This window comes from Dysidea avara, chromosome 9 (assembly GCF_963678975.1).
Source record: "Dysidea avara chromosome 9, odDysAvar1.4, whole genome shotgun sequence".
NCBI classification, from domain to species: domain Eukaryota; kingdom Metazoa; phylum Porifera; class Demospongiae; order Dictyoceratida; family Dysideidae; genus Dysidea; species Dysidea avara.
The window spans coordinates 35,384,129-35,404,728 of NC_089280.1; the positions used below are offsets into that span (position 1 = coordinate 35,384,129).

The following is a 20,600-nucleotide window of genomic DNA, read 5'->3' on the forward strand; positions in this document are numbered from 1 at the left end:
GCCAAGTTTTGAATGGATTACAATTGCAGGTAACCACCAAACCCCATCATGTTTCAATATTATTCTGATACATGAATAATAATTATACTAATTGTCATTGCTGCTAACTGGCCCACTTTGCTCCATCAACTTTGAGATGAAAGGTCTACAATGGATGATTTTGTAATAGTACAAATATAATATTGGTATACATTCCTACCCATAATCTTTTCGTTGACTACTATCAGCTGTACTACTGTTGATCTTGATATCATTGTAATCTTGTTGATCACTATGACCAGTCAATTTACTATTTAGTGATTGTTCACTGTCAATACGCTGGTCAAGACTTCTTTGATTATTAATATGGCCTCTTTGATTATGGTAACTTATTTGATCTTGACTGTCATAACTTCTTTGATGACTACTATACCCACCTGGATGATCATGATAATGTGTTTGATCTTGATTTGTTTGACTACCATAATTTCTTTGATGACCATGATAACTACCCAGACGATCATGATAACCTCTTTGATGATCAAAACTACTCTGTCCTCTATACAAATCACTACTAGCATGATCGATGATGTCACTTGATCGACGAGGTTTGGAATTACTCCGCCTTTTAGCCTACACACAGAACAACTCTATGTAAAGGTAAAATATCACCATATCACATACTTGACTACGTGATGAGCTTGGTAATGGTTGGTCTGATTTGGGAGGTGGTTTCTGCTTTAAGCTATGCATGGCAGCTTGAAAAGTTGAAAGGTAGTAGCTGAAAAGAGTGAAAGTGTGTGCACACAAAAATTACACAGAGAAACCTGCTAACTACATACTGCATACATACAATCAATAGTTTTAAAAATGGGGGAGGGTATTTCACTGGAAATGACACCTCAAGTTTGTTCTCAGAATAAAGGTTTGACCTCATCAACACCAATCATCAGCAATAAACAGTTTTCTTTCACCAGTCTAGAAGCCATATACAGGCAGTTGAAAAAGTCTGGTAGTTGAAAGTTTTTAATAAATCTTTCACAAATTTATCACCAAAAAATCTGTGAAATCATCTTCAATTGTAAATATCCTACAAACCTGAAGAAAACTACATTTATCGATAATAGGTGGAAGAAGAGAGGCCACTAAATTGCACACCACAATCTAGCACTTTGATTTGATGACTCAAACAAACAAACAAACAACACAGAATCAAACAGTACACAAAGTAATATCAAGAGTCTTGGTAATATGTTTATAACTCACAACCACAGACATCCCTCAAGGTACACATACCTGGTTTGGCTGTCCAGTAATGCTGACCAACAGAAATTCTCCATGTAATACAAGTTACTAGCTAATGAGCCTGACAGAAACACAATCATAGCATAATATTATACAAGCAAGCGTAAAAAAGTAACTCACGACACTTTGCCTGGACTATCACAATCACCTACACAAAGCCACACGTTATTATAAATTTAAAACTATCAAATTTTAGCTATACAAATGCAGACTATATACATGAATTAGATGAAGTATTACAAACAAAAAAAAAACTTGGTGCACAGTAAATAGTTTCAGATTATAGAGGTGTTCTGGTGGGTGTATCCATTCACTGGACTGGACTACTGGACTCGAAGTTTTTTTTTGTTTTCTTGCCTTTTATCGCCAAACTTAACTAAAATAAGTGTCTTAGAAACTGACACCATTCACCATGAGACATAAAATTTGTACATTGATCACAAAAACTACACTAAAACCTTGGTGCATGTTTCAAGCACTGTGCACTGTTAACACTGCCGTCTTATCTATTTAGCCTTCTTTTGTAAAATAGCCACCATATATCACACCATTATGATATAGAAATTGCCTGTAGTCTGTGCATTTACTCTAGCTTGCCAGCTCTTTGGTTTATAATGATTGTAAATAGCAACGAGTATACAGTGTTAAAGAATTGCTTTCCAAAGCACACACTTTCAAACAGGAAGGTAAGGTTACAGATATTTGTAAAAAAATGCAGTGAGTATAACAGGGTTTCAATCAAAGATATAGACCTCCAAAACTATATAGCACCTTTTTCAAACATAATTAATATAACATCTTGAAACAGGCTGTAGGACCAGGTATCTTACAGACTTTCAGCACTTGCGCTGTAACGCCTAATTTAAAAAAAGATAGACTAGTCTACAGTTAGCTGTATGTGCCTCTTTATTATGCAAGACAAGACATGGAGAGAAGAGCCCTGGCTTCAAGTGTGGTGTACTACACTATGAAATCATTTTTAGTGGTTGGAAAAGGTGTTTGCAATTGAAAAAATGTGTTTGAGCAAATTCTATGTGAGTCTAGTAGTCCAGTCCAGTAATCCAGTCCAGTGAATGGATACACCCTGTTCTGGTTAGAGGGGAGCAAAGTTTCTGAAAAATTCATTTGTTGATCTGTGCTAAAACTCGCTAAATGCTGACAAACATCTCTATAGTTTAAACAGTTGGGTAGACTGGAGCAATGTAAGTAAAGTTTCTTGCTCACGGAAACAACAAAAACACCAATTTGGCATAACTGAGCATGGAACTGGGAACCTTTCGATTACCAGGCTGATGCTCTAGCCACTTGGCTATGCTACCTCACACACAAACGCACGACACACGCACTACACAACTCACCAGTATAGCTATGATGTCATCTGATGTAAGTACATTGGGATCTATTGGTAGTCAAGATTACAAATCACATACACGACACACACCAGTTAATCACCTCCATAACGTAAATTACTAGAATGAGAATCCTTAACATCAATAGGAATACAATCCTGTCATGATGGAATAAGTGATTGAAGTGATTTGCTTCTCAAAGCATAACTTACCAAAACCTTGCCAAAACATCCTAGCTTTTCAGTGGGACTTCCTTTACTGTCTAAATTTGAAAGTTCTGCTATCTGTGTAGTGTGGGAGATAGTAGATAACAATGACAACCTGTCTATAGTAGAACTAATGTAATATGGACACCTTGGGACCAACCCGATTATTAAGGTGTTCTGATTTTCCAGGTCAGCTTATGTATTAAGGGATACTTAACTAAGTGTCTGGATTATGTAGGTGTCCTCAAGTGTCCATATTAACAGGTTCCAGTATAATACACTGTATGGACAGTTTGGGGGCAACCAATAGTGTCCTGGTTTTCCAGGTCAGTTTATGTACTATGGGACCTCAACTACTATCAGCTTACTGATTTAGAGAAGGAACACCTGAAGTCTTCATGTAGCTCTTTTAGGGCTGACTCAACATTGAATGTCTCACAGCATTTACTCAACAACTTGTCCTCAGCACCACACCACCTTTGTACAGCAGCAAACACCTTTGTGTGACATCGTCCCATGATGTAACTGTAAATAGACACAAGGTATCTAAATGCAGACAGCAAAATACTGCATGGCTTGTAGTTAAAATTTTCTGTAACTATAGCAAGCTTTCGAAATTTCTATTATGAAAACTTGATCACTGGATAATTCGGTATTGTGCATGACAAGATGAAATGAAGAGTTTGTATCAATAATTACTTCAACTACAATTATGCCAGGTTTTAGTTACCTTCACAGCAAAAAAATATAATTAGCATTTCCGAGTTCACCTCACACCAGTGTCAGTTGTCTTGAAGCCTCTTATACAATTCCCCTCAAAGACTCCTGGCATTACTGTACGCCATGCTTCCACGTGTTCTACATCACGTGTTTTATATCACGTGTTTTACACCATGTGTTTTACATCACATGTTTACACCATGCGTCTATACACAATGAAACCGCAAACCCAATGCAATCCATGTTTCAGAAAAAACTCATTACAAGTTAACAAAAAGTTTTGCCTATTATTTTGGTGAACCTATTTAGCAAAAATTTTAAACTATAAAAATTTGGAACAACACTTTTGGACACAATAAGCTTGTGCCAAGAACAAAACTGCAGCTTTCTTCTACAGTAGTACGACACAGAAATCTTTGAATAACAATAAATTCAATATCACTATTAAATCCTCATTTTCCCCTAAACTACCAATATGTTTATCAAAACTTTACACTGCAAGAATTTCTAGTAAAAGGTTTACAGGTCAGTTATTCATTCAACAACCAGATGTTGTGTCATACAACTACTGTACAGTACCCACATAGTTATTATACACATTGCAGGAACTATATAATAAACTAAGGTGTGTTGTGTAGAAGACTACATATCTCAAACTCAACATGTTCCACAAATTTAAAGTCTATAGAGCAAGTGTTCTACACAAGTGTTCTAGGGATGCTTTGTGCCATGTCATAAAGCATCCTTTTCCATCATCGGAAAAGGTAATTGTATGGAGCAATGTGTTTCCATGGAGACAGGGTGCTTTTGTTATTTTGTAGTGACTCTAGAAAATTTCATTAAATGTGTACCAAACGTGATGGATCTACATGCAAGTACAATTGGAAAAAATTTTACGGTAAGTTTGATTAGGGATCAAGAAAATAAAAGCAATGAAATAAGGGAGGTTACCTACACCTGCAGACCCCCTTGTTTCATTACTTCAGCACTAATCGAACTTAAAATTCCTAATTTTTCCTTATACTTGTTTGTTTGCAGTTTTCGTAAATATTATTATATTATTATAACTGGTGAACCTGCACATACCACATTAGAAGAAAGAGGCTTACTGTTTCACAAGCCCCAACCACCAATTACCAAAATAGCAGAGTGATCATTATGCTTCGTTTTCAGCTTTATGCTCAGCCCGTTATCATCTAATATACAGTTACTACCATATTGTATGATGATCTACGTATGATGAATACAAAACCACTGAGAAGTTACTAGTTCACATCTACAAGTTATTTATTATTATTAAACTAATGACTGCCTTAGTAACAAACTTTGAGCTCCTTAGCAACAGACGTGAACATACAGTATGTAGTCATTGCAGTGTCTGTAAGTCCCCAAGTAATTGTGTGACTAACAATGAAACAATATCTACAGTACTTGCAAGAGTTAATAATAGTAGGGAGGGAGAGTGTCTAACACTCAATAGGCCTGTATAAAATGAGCACGTAGAGCACCCTGCTTATTATCATATACCTTTGTAATTTCCTACAGTGTTGATGACCGCAATAAACACGTTATGTCACATTTTGTATGGCCTTGCAAAATCGATAGTTGGTGAGAAAGCAGTGATGCGAAGATGGCTACTCCAGTGAGTGATGGAAGAACCAGAGAGAAATCGTTCATAACTTTCATCTGGCGCTTTTTCTTAGGTTGGGATTCTTCAGGCTGTGTTTCATCGGCGCCGCTTCTTTTCCTTGCCATTGCTTTCGTCTGACACTTCTTCTTGATTACTTCCGGCTCATCACTCCTCGACTGACACTTCTTCTTGGGCCTTACCTCGGGACGTGGCTGAACAGTAGATTCGTGATGCAATTCTACCTGTGCTTCCGAGCGTGCTTCATCTCTGCTTTTCCTCATTGATCTTCTCTGACGCTTCTTCTTGCTAGGCTGAACTGTTTCTGCTTCAATTTCGGCCAGTACCGAGGGCTGTTCATCACAAATCGACATGTTTGATTGCACACGTTGCCTTGCACGTTGCTCACGAGACTGATTCGTGAACAGCTAGTAGTATTGATAACGTCCTTCTGCGGCGTGCCTCATTTCACATCTCCCTTCATGCAATCAACACGTCTGGTCAAGAAGCCAGATTGTCTTACACGCTCATTTTATACAGGCCTATTGAGCGTTAGACACTCTCCCTCCCTACTATTATTAACTCTTGGTTCTTGTTACAATTACAGTAAAAACGATTAATAGATACACCTTCATAACCAACAGATCAGTCCTTGAGTGCTATGGGCTTAAATAAAACAATAGCAGTGTGCCAATACATCGGTAGCCAATATGGAGATTTATCACCAATATTGGTTTGGATAACATTTACCAAAACTGATATGATATACATACCAATATAATACTGAAATGTCTTTGCCATGGTTGAGCCACATTATACTCTCTGTCATAAAGCAAACAAGGCTGGGAAACCAGTAATCAAAGAGTTACGTTGTGAGAAACCATAGAAATATACACAGCTAAAGTTCATTGTTACAATACTTACCAATCATACAATAAAAAGCAGCCATGGGATGACTGAACTAGAAACACAACTTGAAACAACCAGCCATATTTACTGTTGATTTGAGAAATTGCGTATTGCATAAAGAATGACTTCCAATTCAAATTTTGTGATTGCGTGGTACGAGAATCTTCATGAGATCCACAGTACTGTGGATTTTCTGTCAGTTTGAACATTGTTATTGTATACTGCATACTGTGTACCGGGTATTGTGTATTGCATTATGATGTATACATTACAGTATGCACACGCACACGCACACGCACACACACACACACACACACACACACCCACACACCCACAGGCAAACACACACACACCCACAGGCAAACACACACACCCACAGGCAAACACACACACCCACAGGCAAACACACACACCCACAGGCAAACACACACACGCACCCACAAGCAAACACAAACACACACCCACAAGCAAACGCACACACACACACACAGGCACACCCACGCCCGCCCGCCCGCACGCACACCCACGCCCGCCCGCCCGCCCGCCCGCCCGCACGCACGCACACACACACACACAGAGGAGGGCTCACCTTTCCACTGAACACTTTACAGAATCTTGTACACGACTATCAGGACAGTCAGTCAGTCGTTTACTAGCAGACACCAACTTGTCTCCACTAGTGGACACCAGACTAGACAACTTGTGTGAGGTGTGTTGTAACAAGCTGTCCACTATCAGGTAGTTATTATTGAACTGGTTCAGACTGTTCTCTAGCAATAACAACTCCTGCAATAATGATAACCTTCTATATATGGACATGATGTGATAGAAGAAATTTATGGGCTCTTTGTACATTACTGACTATACTGTATTCAAGGATTATTCTAGTTTAGATGGAGCAAATATGTAGCGAATTCTGATATGCAAAAATGGGATATAATTACAATCTGATATGGGACATACCGAATTTTATGCAAACTATATAGCTACAATGAATTTAAATCTGGTAGCACTTTTATCCCCATTGTAAAGGATATTGATATATTGCTATAATGAAATTGGATCTGGTAGCACTTTTATCCCCATTGTAAAGGATATTGATATATCATGTTTCCTAACACAATATTCTGAGTAGGGAGCAAAGAGTGCAATATAATACGGATAGTCAAGGGACTGAGTCATAGAACTTAATAACGCAGAGAGGCAGTTCTTGTAGGGTAAATAGTTAATAAATTAAGTTTTAGTACAGGCTGTATGTAGCTTGTACACATATTACATGCACGTACGCACTCACTACACCACACACTACACACTCACTACACCACACACTACACACTCACTACACACTCACTACACCACACACTACACACTCACTACACACTCACTACACCACACACGACACAGTACACACACTACACTACACTACACACACACACACTACACACACACTACACACACACTACACACACACTACACACACACTACACACACACTACACACACACTACACACACACTACACACACACTACACACACACTACACACACACTACACACACACACACACACACACTACAGTACATAATCAGACCTTAGCAAGTTCTTCAAATGAGTACAGGAATTTCTTATACCTACACCAAACACATCATAACACACACTAATAATTTATACACTAACTCTTCAGTCGTGTCTCTTCTCAACAAGCAGTAGTCAACTAGTGATCGCTTTGGTGGAACAACCATCTGTGTGAACAGTATTGTAACATGTGTAGAGTAATAGTATGTACAGTATGGGAATACATATGGTATGGTTTTGGGCTAATGGAAGGTGTTAGTAGGCAATCGTAGTACAAGATTAAAACATTTTTTCTAACTCATTAAATTAGGAACAACTACATGTATTGATCTGTGACAAAACTTGTACGTATATCACTCAACAACTTTCTAACTGCAAGCACTTAAGAACCATATTTGAAGATGTCTACACATACACTCACTCTCACACACGCACGCACGCACACGCACACGCACGCACACACACACACTGTACAATATTCATAACTGATGATTAACCAACTGTAAGCCAGACAGTGTAGCCATCACATGTTAACCCTTAAATTAAAGCCTCAGGCAATTACTAGACAGATGCTATAGCATCGAGGGGCGAGCCTGATCAAGTTAAGTAGTGATGCTCATGCATTATTATGGATTGAGATGATATTGCCACAAAAAATGAATAATTGCAAAGTACATAAAGCAATAATTGTACAAGTGTCATTTAATAAGCAGTACGTTCATGACGCAACCTGTGATACGGAAGTAACTGTGTCCTTTGAATTAATGGTATACACCAGTACAGGTGCTGACAGCAACTGGTCTTCAAGGTTGATGCTGCTTGCGTGAGGCACTGCATACGCCAAGATCTGATTTAGAATATCATTGAAAATGGTGACTTTATATTCTTTGTTTTTGTCATCTTCGAGGATAACCCGTGCGACAGTTTTCTTCGGACATTTAGCCATCTTCATTTTAGCGCTACACTTGCCACAGATTACAAGAATCGAGTTGGACCCAGTCACCTTAGCATTGCAGTTTCTGCAGCTTGCATATGAGTCGTTGCTGATGATGGTTACCAGGTCTGCTGTAATAATTTTCAGACTTCCGGAGCCCATAAATATGCTTTCATCCGCAGTATTACCAATGTTATCTATGTGCTGAATTTCACTGTGCTCTCCAAGTGATATATATTTAGCACCATTAAAAGACCTGACTGTGACATTTAGAAGCTGGTATGAATACTGTTCTTCTAAAACACCGACCTGTTGTTGCCACAAGACACCACGACATATATTTGTAGCATCAGCAAGTATGAAATCTTGCTTTTTGCAGTGGCGTAAAATCAGGTGCTTGCAAGTCACTCTTCTCTTTGCTCGGGGGTTTCCCTATTCCGCCTGGCTCTGTACTGTTCCCTCCTTGTCCTCAATCTTTCTTCTCTTTCCATCTGCAATCTAATCCTGGCATGGTTCACCTTACGACTGAGCGATATTTAGAAATGGCATGATATTTCCGTGCACACACACCGTGGCATGGTTGACCTTATGAACCATATTTAGAAATGGCGTGATATTTCCGTGCACATACTCCGTGGCATGGTTGACCGTACGAACCATATTTAGAAGTGGCATGATATTTTCGTGCACGTACTCCGTGGCATGGTTCACCGTACGAGCGATATTTAGAATTTTCATAGTTTTCCGTTTTCGATCGCGAATGGTTCACCGTACGAAATCTCTCGCTAGTGTGGGGCTCGCTCAGGCTCGCCCCAATTAATGTGCAAAGGCTAAGCAATTTGTACCATTCTATTGATGATGTATAAGGAATAAAGAGTACCTAGGATTATACCCTTCAGCAAATCATAAGGCCAAATGTGAACATAAGCTGTCACAAAACACGAAAACAACTAACTACATACCTTTAGAAAACAGTTGATAGCTTCTTCAAAGTGTGTCCTATGGAGTTCTGGTAAGGACCATTCCATTCATCATCAAATGACAAATCATGGTCATAACAAGTGAGCAATTGTGGTTACAACAATCATTCATACTTGCCTAAGTAACCCAATGAATAAACTTTCCATTGATATAAGATTTTCAGTAATAATTAGACAAGCTTGTCCGTGCTGGCTGTTTAGAAGCCATTCTTTAAGCAGATGTCACTTGTGTTATTTATGCATTTTACAAAACGGCTGATATATCAGCCTATGCAGCTTTAAGGGTTAAACTGGTTTACATGCAAGTGGATTTCTTAAATCAGGTCACAATAAGGTTTGCCCACAACTAGTCTTGTTGGCACATTCTGGGTGGAGTGTAATCAGTGTCCACATGCCTGTGAATGTGCTGTCAACTTCCTCATGGTGGACCTGGTAACACACCACTTATTGGTGGTGTGGCTAATGGCTGCACCACCGTCTCTGACTGTGTGGTGGTGATCAGGCAGGGTCAGGGGTACCTTGTGTTGGTCTTGTAAGCAGGCATGGGGTAATCGTAATCAGTAATCATAATCAATTACAGATTTTAAAGTAGTACTACATTAAAAAAAACAAAAAGGATTATAAAGTATAGTATACTTTATCAATAAAAAAACATTGAAATTGTAATCACAATCGTAATCATGGAAAGCAAAGTGACCACAATCGATAACTATTCTTGTGTATTCCCCATGATTTGTAAACCAACAACACCAGTTACATCATATAGGTACATACATAATTAATGTTTCATTGCAGGAGGAGAAGGTTTGATTCAGTGAACCAGGTCCCTGATATTGTCCATGGCCAGGGGTTCCTTTTACCTGGCCAAACTAAAAAGACTTAATTGTAAACAGATTATGTTTCAAATGGAAAAGTGGGTGGATACCTTCCATGGAAGGTTGGGATTGGGGGTGAAGATCTGTGGACAAACAGCGCAGAAGGTAAAAAGATTTTCACGTGTCTGACCACAAAAGAGGATAGCTTAAAATGAAGTAGCAAGGACTAAGATAATGATGAGGGACAACAAATTATTCTGATGAAGACATTCGTAGCTATATATGTAACAAATAGAACTGGATATGATAATTCCACATGTACAGCTGTACCCCAACCAGCAGGGTTCTGTTGTTAACTTTATTAAGCCTCTAAATTCCAAACATCAATGGAAAAATTATTTATAAAGTTTCCAATAGAACACACCTAGTTTCCAAGTAGAATCACCATAACATGTATTAAATTTTACATCACAACAAGATAATTGATGTACTGGCTTTGAAAAATTCAATACTATTCATCTCTAGTACAGTTATCGCAGTACCAATACAGTACATGATGGTAGATGGAATTACACTATCACACACACGCATGTACACATACACGCACACTGCACACACACAGTACATATATACACATTTGTAGATACAAGGAGTTTGAGTACAACATTTAACACAAAGTGCTGCTTGACTGTATAGTTTTCAAGTTGCTGAGTATGCAAGTTTTTCCATCTCAAGTTGACTCAGTTCTTACATGTAGTTGTTCCTTATAGTGTGTAAGGAAACTTGTTTTCATGCAGTATGAACTCCAACACTGTACGTATTAGCCAGCCAGTGATGTAACACATCCATTAGCATAAAGTTGTCTACGACACATAATTTTTTTTTGTAGAAATGCGTACTTGTAAGTCTATTGTTATAAAACATTTTGCTGCTGCCACAACTTGCACCACAATCAAAAGTGACACATGTACAGCTACAAAATTATATATCACACACAACTATAATCACTCGCAATATTTCCTCCTTGAAAATTTCCACTCACTGTTAGAACATGTAGCACTAACCTGTTCAGAGTATGGTCGGTCAAGAGGTTGACTAATCAGTACCACCGTGTATCTCTCATTGCTCTGTAAATAGTAACAAGAATACATGACCTGATTGATTGTGTGACAAATGAGATGGCGATAGAAAAGCATTTAAGTGTAAGAGAATTGAGAAGCTGAACTACAAAGGGATACCATCTGACCAAAAATTTATAATTGTGTAGCATTTATTATTGTACCGCATTTTATGTAACACCAAATAATTGAGCAACATATACGCCCCTTAATGACCTACTGTAGCTGTACCTATTGTGATCAATCATATCAACCACACTTCTTACTATTAGTACCATGAAAAGAAGGCACGGAAAGACCACACTCCTTAAAATATAGGCCAGTTGTCTGAGGCTCGCTTAAGATACTCTAATAAAGCATTCTCCCTAATACAACAGCCACGTTTGATGTCCTAACAAGTACACAAATTTTTTTGGAATTTTCAACTAGAGTAGGGACCATAGCACATCGATAAAGAGTACTAGTACTGAAACAAGCTGGAGTAGTCCATGATATTAAATCACAGTAAAACAGTAAAAAGTGTTATATCCCTACTGTGCTCAAGATACCACAATGGAAATGCACAGTAGGGATATAGCACTTCTTATTGTTTTACAGTGATTTAATATCGTGTACTACTCCAGCTTGTTTCAGTACTTTTTATCAATGTGTTATGGTCTCTACTCTAGTTGAAAATTCCAAATTGTTTTTGTGTACTTTTTTTGTAAATAATTATTATGATTGGTGAACCCACGCATACCGCATCTGAAATGGCGCCGCACACCCCAACTATATCAATTATCATCTGAAAAGTGAAGTACCCATTACACTTCGTTGTCAGTTATGTTCAACCCATTACACAGCAGTATGAATCAAGAACTGTTCGAAAAGCACCTCTGCAATCAGAGTGTCCACTATAAAAAAATATGGACGATTTCTGTTTCAAAGGGAAGCCATCACATGCTACCGCCAAATTGACACTTTTCGCTATCAGCAAAGATGAATGAGACACAAAGGAGGACACTGGTAAGTTCATGAAGAATGCATTGTACGTACTGCGATATGCCAAAAGGCACCTCTCGGGCTGAAGTAACATCGAACAGTGAAAAAATCAAGTCCGTAGCCTTAGCCATTATCGAGTTACACTTGTCTGAAGGCATCAGTCAGTCAGTCAGTTACTTACGGTACTCAGTCAGTCAGTAGAAAATTCTGTTAAATAATTTTTTTAAAATTCTGTAGCAACTTATTGAAAGTGTTTCAGGTCGATCTGAAAGCTTGCTTGGGCTTAGTTTTACCTAACCAATACTGCCTCATCATTGTCTGGGAAAATTGAGGCTGGTTTTAGGGTAATATTATTTCGTGGGCCACACCTACTCCTTTGTGGTCTCCACTATACAGTACTATCATACTGTATGATAAAACAGTCACACTTGTATACTATATGCTATAAAAAATGCACTACATGTTCTACCGCTGAAGTGGTCACGCCTACCCAGTGAATCAACACTGGGACACCTGTGCTCTACTCAGGTGCTAGGAGTCAGCGCAGGCAAATCCTCCTGGGGGAGGACTAGTAACTCACAGGAGGACTGTCCAGGTCTCACAGGTGAAGCTTTAGCACTGAACAAATAATTATTATGACACATGTCGATCGTACGCTAATGTAGGAACTTTCCCACAGAGTTATTTTGCAATACCACCATTCATAAAATCTTGCTTCACTAGTTTTTATCGTCAAGATCCCTACTTCGTTTTCAAATAACATTAGTAACATGGTTCATTACTGTTGAACCACATCGAAGTAAAGAATGGTACCACACACACTATAAAAAAATAAATTAATTACGCAACTGAATGTGTCAGTTTCAGCTATGTTCCACCTGTTATACAGTGACACAACATCATGAGAAGCATCTCTACAATCAATCCAGTCACACTATGAGAATCAAAGCATTGAAGCCATGATGCAATATCACCAATGCAGTAGTGGAGAACTGAATTAAGTTCCTCACCAATGGACTATATGCATGGTCTATTTACTAACCGAAATATGATCAATTAGGGCTGTTTAGTGGTGCGCCCGAGAATTTTTGACGGTAAACCGACCATCACAAATCCAATACAAAAGTACGGGTAGTAAATACGGCTCGAGCTATAACTCACCACTAATACTATGGACACAGCTCCTCTTTTCAGTTGTTCTGCTATACAGGTAGAAGAATTTATCGCTCTGCAAGAAGTACTGATAAGTGGTCTATTTCCTGACATTTTGCTAATTTTGCATTTTTCTACATACGTTAGATCCCATCTGTTCACCGTCGTGACGTATTAAAATATCACATGTTTTTAGAATGTATACGGCAGTGCATATAGTCTATTAAAGCACATACATGTATGCACAGTACATTATTGCGTATCACGTAACAATGTGGTTAGTGTTGTAATTGTTAACTACAAATCATATCAGGAATTACAAGTAGAAATTATCACTAGTGACAATATCACAACTTACAGCATTGAATCCAGTAACCTCAGCTAAAATGGCTGCTTCCATCACTGGTACTATTAGGACAACACATAAATACACATCAGTACAACTTGCATGGCTACAGCACAACTGGTATATCCACTACTAAAAGACACAGCCTATTACTACAGGGAGGCTATGCAGGGAGACTATACGAGCCTTCTCTCAAAATGACAACTGGACTAATAAAAGAACATACCACAGCTATTAACTGGCAAGTACAATAATCACAACTGGATTACTGAATTAAGGACACAATACCAAAAAACTCCATAACAAGTAGTCTCCTGTGGCCATACCACTTTTTTCCCTCTCTTTTTTGTTTGGTCAGGAAGAAGAGGTTCTGGTCAGGTTTGAATACCTAAACTTGCTATGAGCAGTCTGGTAGTGGCTAAGATCCATTGGCGGTCTACAGCTGAATGCACATTTCAAATAAGTGCTTTCTTGAAGTCCTTGCTGTACTCACCAATTCTCAAATGGACGTTTGTAGACTTGGCCATTGGATTCTGACCATTCAGTGATAAACAATTTAGTAGTGTTTGCATGTGTAGTAATAAACACATGGGCTACAAACCAGGAGTGATGATGGAGAACAAGTGCGGGTACTTGAACCAGACCCTACAAACAAAAATGAGGGGAGGGGCAGGCCAATACTCTGTACTTGTGTATTTGATTTTTCTTGGGGCTGGTCCCCCTGGACATATCAGTAATTACTGGCTGTCCAGTATAATTAAATCAAAAATTAAATAAAACAAAAATACTAAGAGTTTGGGCCCAACAGGTCTAGCTGTATAAGAGGACAACTCCTTTATTGTAACAATAGTGGGCCAAAATTGTTACAGTGTTTATCCTTCTAACAAAGAGAAATCATATTAAGCACAAAATCCGAACACAAAGCTTTTCAAGAGTGAGTTTGTGCTTTCTGACAATTTTTGCTGTGCAATATACCAAGAGGTTACTTTGCTGCAATATTTATTGGAACCTTTATTCTCTTCAGTACAGTATTTCGTAATTATTAATTCAACATAACTACATAAATACTCACATGATTTCGACTTAACATGTCTCTCTTTAATACTCCACTCAACTCTCTTCCCAAAAAAGTTACACTCGTACACACTACACAGGTAATATACGGTGTCAACTATTATACAAACACAAACATACTCACTCTTTGACGGTCCTGGACGGAACTAAAAAGTGACTTTCTACAAAGCGACGGTTTAAAAACAAAACACCATAATACCGAAACTAACCTATAAAGGTACGCTTAAGCGGACGAGTTGTAGGCAGCGAAGTTTCTTGAGGAATACAAACTACACAACACTGACTTTGTGCCAACTCGAACGCTCCCTTAAACTCGTTCTGTGGGGAAATATAACGTAGCTTACACGTGTTTATGCCACTAACAAACCTGTAACGCTTTGTACATCGGGTTGTAGTCTATCTCGTCCGCTCTGTCGTCGTTCTGCATCCTCACTCCAGTCGAGAGACACTAGTACACCCTCGTGACTTCTAATTGATATTTCACCGGTATTTATAATTCCCGCTTGATAATTCCCAAATTCCTCACGAGACAGCAGCTGAGAGACTACGAAGAAGGAAACAAAAACGCTATACATTAAGGATGGCCACGCCCAGTAATGGCGGGGGCGGATACGAATATCTGTTTGTTATGACACCAGCAGATTGGTTGATATGTAATATATGTCAATATCCCAGTAGAGAACCATGCCTCAGTATTTGTTGTGGTCACACGTTTTGTAAATCTTGTCTTGAGGGTGCAAAAAGAGTTACAGATGCTTGTCCCATTTGTCGTAAGGAGTCATTTGGAACAATTCTTCACCTACAGGCTGACCGAGCTATCAGGAGTCTCCATGTGTTCTGTACTAACAAGGAGAAAGGATGTAAGTGGCAGGGTGAAGTGAATGACATCATCAATCACCTTGGAAACAGTGACGGTTGTCAATTTGAAGAGGTGGCATGCTCCAATTATTGTGGAAAGTATTTACAATGCCAATATCTGACCAGTCATGTTGCGGATGAGTGTGTACGTCGTAAGGTTGACTGTCAGTATTGCCACATTACAGGAGAACATCAGTTTATTGAGGGTCACGAACACAAGGAACAGTGTCCCAAGTTCCTCTTAGCCTGTCCCAACAAGTGTGAAGCTGAAAACATACCTCGTGAGGATATTGATGAACACAGGAAGATGTGTCCACTTGAAGAAGTTACATGTCCTAATGATTGTGGAGTGACCTTGCAACGACAATATCTAACCAATCATTTGAAGAGCAAGTGTCTGTGTCGTATGGTTGGCTGTCAGTATTGCCACATTACAGGAGAATATCAGTTTATTGAGGGTGAACACAAGGAACAGTGTCACAAGTTCCCTGTAGCCTGTCCCAACAAGTGTGAGGTTGGTAGTGTCCCAAGAGATGATGTGGAAGAACACATGAAGATGTGCCCACTGGAGCTAATCCAGTGTGAGTATCACGTGGTGGGTTGTGAGGAGAGGATGGCTCGTAAAAATCAGAAGAAACACAACAAGGAGAAGATGGAAGAACACTTGTCCTTTATTACACATCAGCTCACCGATGTTCAACACAAGTTAGCTAGTGAGACAGTGAACAGTAGAGAGGAACTAACAACAAAGATCACACAGACAGGAAAAGACCTGGCTACTACTAAACAACACCTGAGCGGACTCATACAAAGACTACAGCATACACAGAGAGGTTTTACAACTAAACAAGATGACCTCACTGTGAAAGTTGAACAGGTAGAAAAAGAGTCCAAAGAACAACTAGTAATCACTAAAGATGATCTCACTTTAAAGCTTCAACAGGCAGAAAATGGTTTCAAACAACAATTAGCTGCCAATAAAGATAAACTAAATTTCACCATCCAGAACTTGACAGCTACACAAGAAGAAGCAAGGAAAACAAAAGATGAACTCACTCAACAACTTGCATTAACTAAACAAGATGCAAAGAAGACAAAAGATGAACTCAATCAGAAACTCACTAACACAGAAAGAGATCTTAATGCTACAAAACAACAACTAGCCACAACTTGTCAAAATCTTGCAAAGGCTGAAAAGAAACACATCACACTAACTGCCAATACTGATGAGGTACTAGCTAAACTGGAGACCAAATTCCAAACAAAGATGGCTGAAATTGAAACTGCTGCTCAGAAGAGGGTTACCGAACTGGAAACTAAACTGGAAGAGAAGAATAAATTGTTGGAAGGTATTTTTTTCACAACTTCAGACCTCTGGTGGATGCACATCAATACTACAGCATCAAAGCTGTCATCAGGTGATCAAGTTGTTCCAGTGATTGTGAAGATGTCAGAGTATACCAACAAGAAGAGAGATGAAGTTATTAAGCACACTGACTCTTTCTACACTCATCACGGGGGATACAAAATGTACTTGTGTGTTTGTGCTAATGGTTGGATTGGTGGTACTGCTACTCACCTGTCAGTGTATCTGTCCCTCATGAAGGGTCCATATGACGATCAGTTAAAGTGGCCACTGAATGGACATTGTGAGGTGAAGTTGTTGAACCAGATCAGCAACAGTGAACATCATTTAGGGAAAGGTAAATATCAGGTTTCTGGTCATCAGAAGATCACTGGTGGAGCATGCATGTGGTACAGTGAACGGTTCATTTCCAGTGAAGACATTCACAAGACCACTCCCACACATCAGTACCTCAAAGATGATAGCATCTTTTTTCAAGTTGACTATAAACTATATATTAATATATAGCTATGATGGCTGTTGTACTAAAGCTATACTTCAACTTGATTAGCTGTTTTATAGATATATGGTCGGTAAATTGGTGTACAATTCCAAATATGAGCAGAACCCTGCATAAAATTAAGATGTGCAAAATTAAAGAGACACTTGACATGCATGCATGGTCTTGATGAAACGGTGCTATCTCATTTGCAACTACAGTGTGTTATGAAAAATTTGCAGGTGTACAGCAGTTCATGCATGATCATGCTCAAGAGATCACAGTGAGTCGATTGGATCTGTGAAGCAGCTATTGACATAGCCAAACTTTTGTATTTGTGCAGCCTATAGGGGTTTCCTTTGAAAGTGATTTCTTAACACACTATAGCTAAATAAGCTAATTGTCAGCACAAAAGTGACTGAGTGTAACAGCATGCAGTACAGCAATCTATAGTAGCATCCATTCTGTAGGGTTAATTTTATTAAAACAAAACATTAATTCCAGACTTCCAATTGTATATATGTATAATTAGCCTAATGCATATAACACTGTGATTATTGTAAAGCATCTCCTTTGGAATTTAAGGCTGTGGTGTACCTTTAATATTTACGCTATAATCTTGACTGTAAACACAAGCCATACTGCAGTATTTATGTTGTGCCCTTAATATGACAGCACTGCTAGAAAATAATCACTTAAGCATGGTGCTTGTTCAGTTAATACCAAATTCAATAAATTTTTCTGTGTAGGCATGCTCTAGATAGAGCATGCTGACTGGTATCATTGGTTTACACCTGTAACGTCAACAGATGATTTCAAGAGATTGATTGACTACTTACTATATGATTAGCAATACGTACATTTGTGATTATTTATTGTTGTATTTTGTACCTGTTGATCATGCAGGTGTAACTATAAACAGGCCTTATAGTGCACCTGTAATAATAAACCATGCCCCTAGCTTAGCATCCTAGATCTGCCCAAAGACTCCTCTCAAACCAACTACCCTCTGTATACAGCAGGGGTGTTGGGATGTTGGCTTCCAAAGGTTTCTTTAGCTTTCAGCAGGAACAGCACACACCACATTTGGCAGCACAAAAGTGAATCAGTAACAGCGTAACAGCATATGTAGTGTAACACAACAGTTTCTAGTAACATACGTATGTACGTAGCTATACAGATGGGACATAACCCTCTTGAAGTAGATAGAGGTACTCTATTAAAGCAAACATGCATGCAGCCATACTTTAGAGACATTCATAAATTTAATATCTATGTAATAACAGATTTTGCAATGTGAGAAGGAAGGTGGAAATAATGTACTGCACGTATATTGAGTTTTAGGGGTTTTCATTAGGGAAGGAATATTTCCATATCAAACATTGTAGCATTATCAAACAGTATTGCGTTTATTACTGTACAGTGCCTCCACCAGGGAATATAAGGCACAGGAAATTCTATTATGCACAATAGACAGGATGGTGGTAGGTTCCCCTAAAGTGACAGGCACTGCTACAAAATCCATGTCTAGCTAAAGAAAAATATCATACATAATGAAAATCACCTCTATTATGGAATAGAGCATTTTCAACATGTGATCTAATCCCAACTTTTGTCTATGAAAAGATGCTATATTATGATTAAAGTACTTGGTAAAGGCAGAGCCTGTATCCCAGAAGGCCTTATAAAGGCCTAAGATGTTTATATTAACTTCACAAAGTATGTTTGAAAAATAAGAGAAATAAAAAAAAATGCATGACTGGACCTGAACCTGCAGCCATCTGATTAACGCTCGAGCGCTTACAGGAGTCTGCCAGGTGGTCAGGACAGTTTTATCTTACTATTTTCATGTATTTGTATCCATAGGAACCCTAGAGAGTGACTCCAAATGGACATTGTTTTATTATGATTAAAGTACCTGGTAAAGGCAGAGCCTGTATACCAGAAGGCCTTATAAAGGCCTAAGATGTTTATATTAACTACTGCACTAAGTATGTTTGAAAAGTAGGAGAAAGAAGAAAAACTCCATGGCTATAGTATCTTCCCTCAAGTTGACTATAAACTACAGACTAACTTGTAGTGTAATGATACTTATTACGTGTAGTGGCAACAGCCACTACATTGCTATAATTATCATATACCCATAAATGGCTAAACTATTGTGAAACAACATGTAAAGTACATAAATATATAATTCAACTTAAGTTTGACAAATTTGCTATGCAGCTAAAATTGAAACTGAAATAAGATTGTGGTAAATTCACTACACTTTGGTCATTTACAGTATGCTTAGCTACGTATATAGGCCTGCATGCATGGGAATGCTAAAAAAAATCCAAGCGATGGTGCAGGTTACATCAAGTAAACCCACAAATCCCATTTACTATAGCGTCAACTTGAAATAAGCTGGCAAAGTCAAAATAGGGATTTTGGGTTTACTAACTTTACTTGATCAGCATGATCCTTGTTGGTTTATTCCAGGGACCCTTCTTGTTTTTTGTGAATTTATTTTAAGAATCCATATGTACGTATATAAACATTTTCATTGTTTATTGAATAGTAATAATAATGATGTGGTTTTGTCACAAATACACTTATAATAATTATTACTGTTTTCTCACTACTTCATACACCTACGTATACTCCTTGCAAAGAATCACCAGTTTTGCTTTTAGCGGTTGTTTATTTGGTAAGTGTTCTGTTAGGATTTTGCAAAGAAACCTGTAGGCAATCCTGTACTTTTGTGACAGTTTTTAGCCATCCTGTGCCCGCTGACTTCAATTGCTGTTTATCATGAACCATGATATAGCTATAGTGGGTTCATAATAAG

At 38.4% G+C, this 20,600-nt stretch overlaps 2 protein-coding genes across 2 annotated transcripts; one reads left to right on the top strand and one right to left on the bottom strand.

Moving 5' to 3' along the window:
• Position 1: 1 nt before the first annotated feature.
• Positions 2-15,659, bottom strand: LOC136267746 (ankyrin repeat domain-containing protein 27-like). Its single transcript, XM_066062914.1, has 18 exons — positions 15,436-15,659; positions 15,278-15,386; positions 15,193-15,229; positions 15,067-15,140; positions 14,007-14,056; positions 11,462-11,524; positions 7,771-7,835; positions 7,685-7,724; positions 6,685-6,881; positions 3,208-3,364; positions 2,846-2,917; positions 2,737-2,791; positions 2,643-2,683; positions 1,405-1,432; positions 1,276-1,345; positions 664-760; positions 200-612; positions 2-145 (listed from the first exon to the last, which is right to left on the bottom strand). Exons 1-18 carry the CDS (start codon positions 15,493-15,495, stop codon positions 88-90), a joined length of 1,686 nt encoding a protein of 561 aa, XP_065918986.1. The 5' UTR covers positions 15,496-15,659; the 3' UTR covers positions 2-87.
• Positions 15,587-17,924, top strand: LOC136267742 (TNF receptor-associated factor 5-like). The gene has a single exon (XM_066062911.1). The coding sequence runs from the start codon at positions 15,649-15,651 to the stop codon at positions 17,797-17,799; it is 2,151 nt and encodes a 716-aa protein (XP_065918983.1). The 5' UTR covers positions 15,587-15,648; the 3' UTR covers positions 17,800-17,924.
• Positions 17,925-20,600: the final 2,676 nt, after the last annotated feature.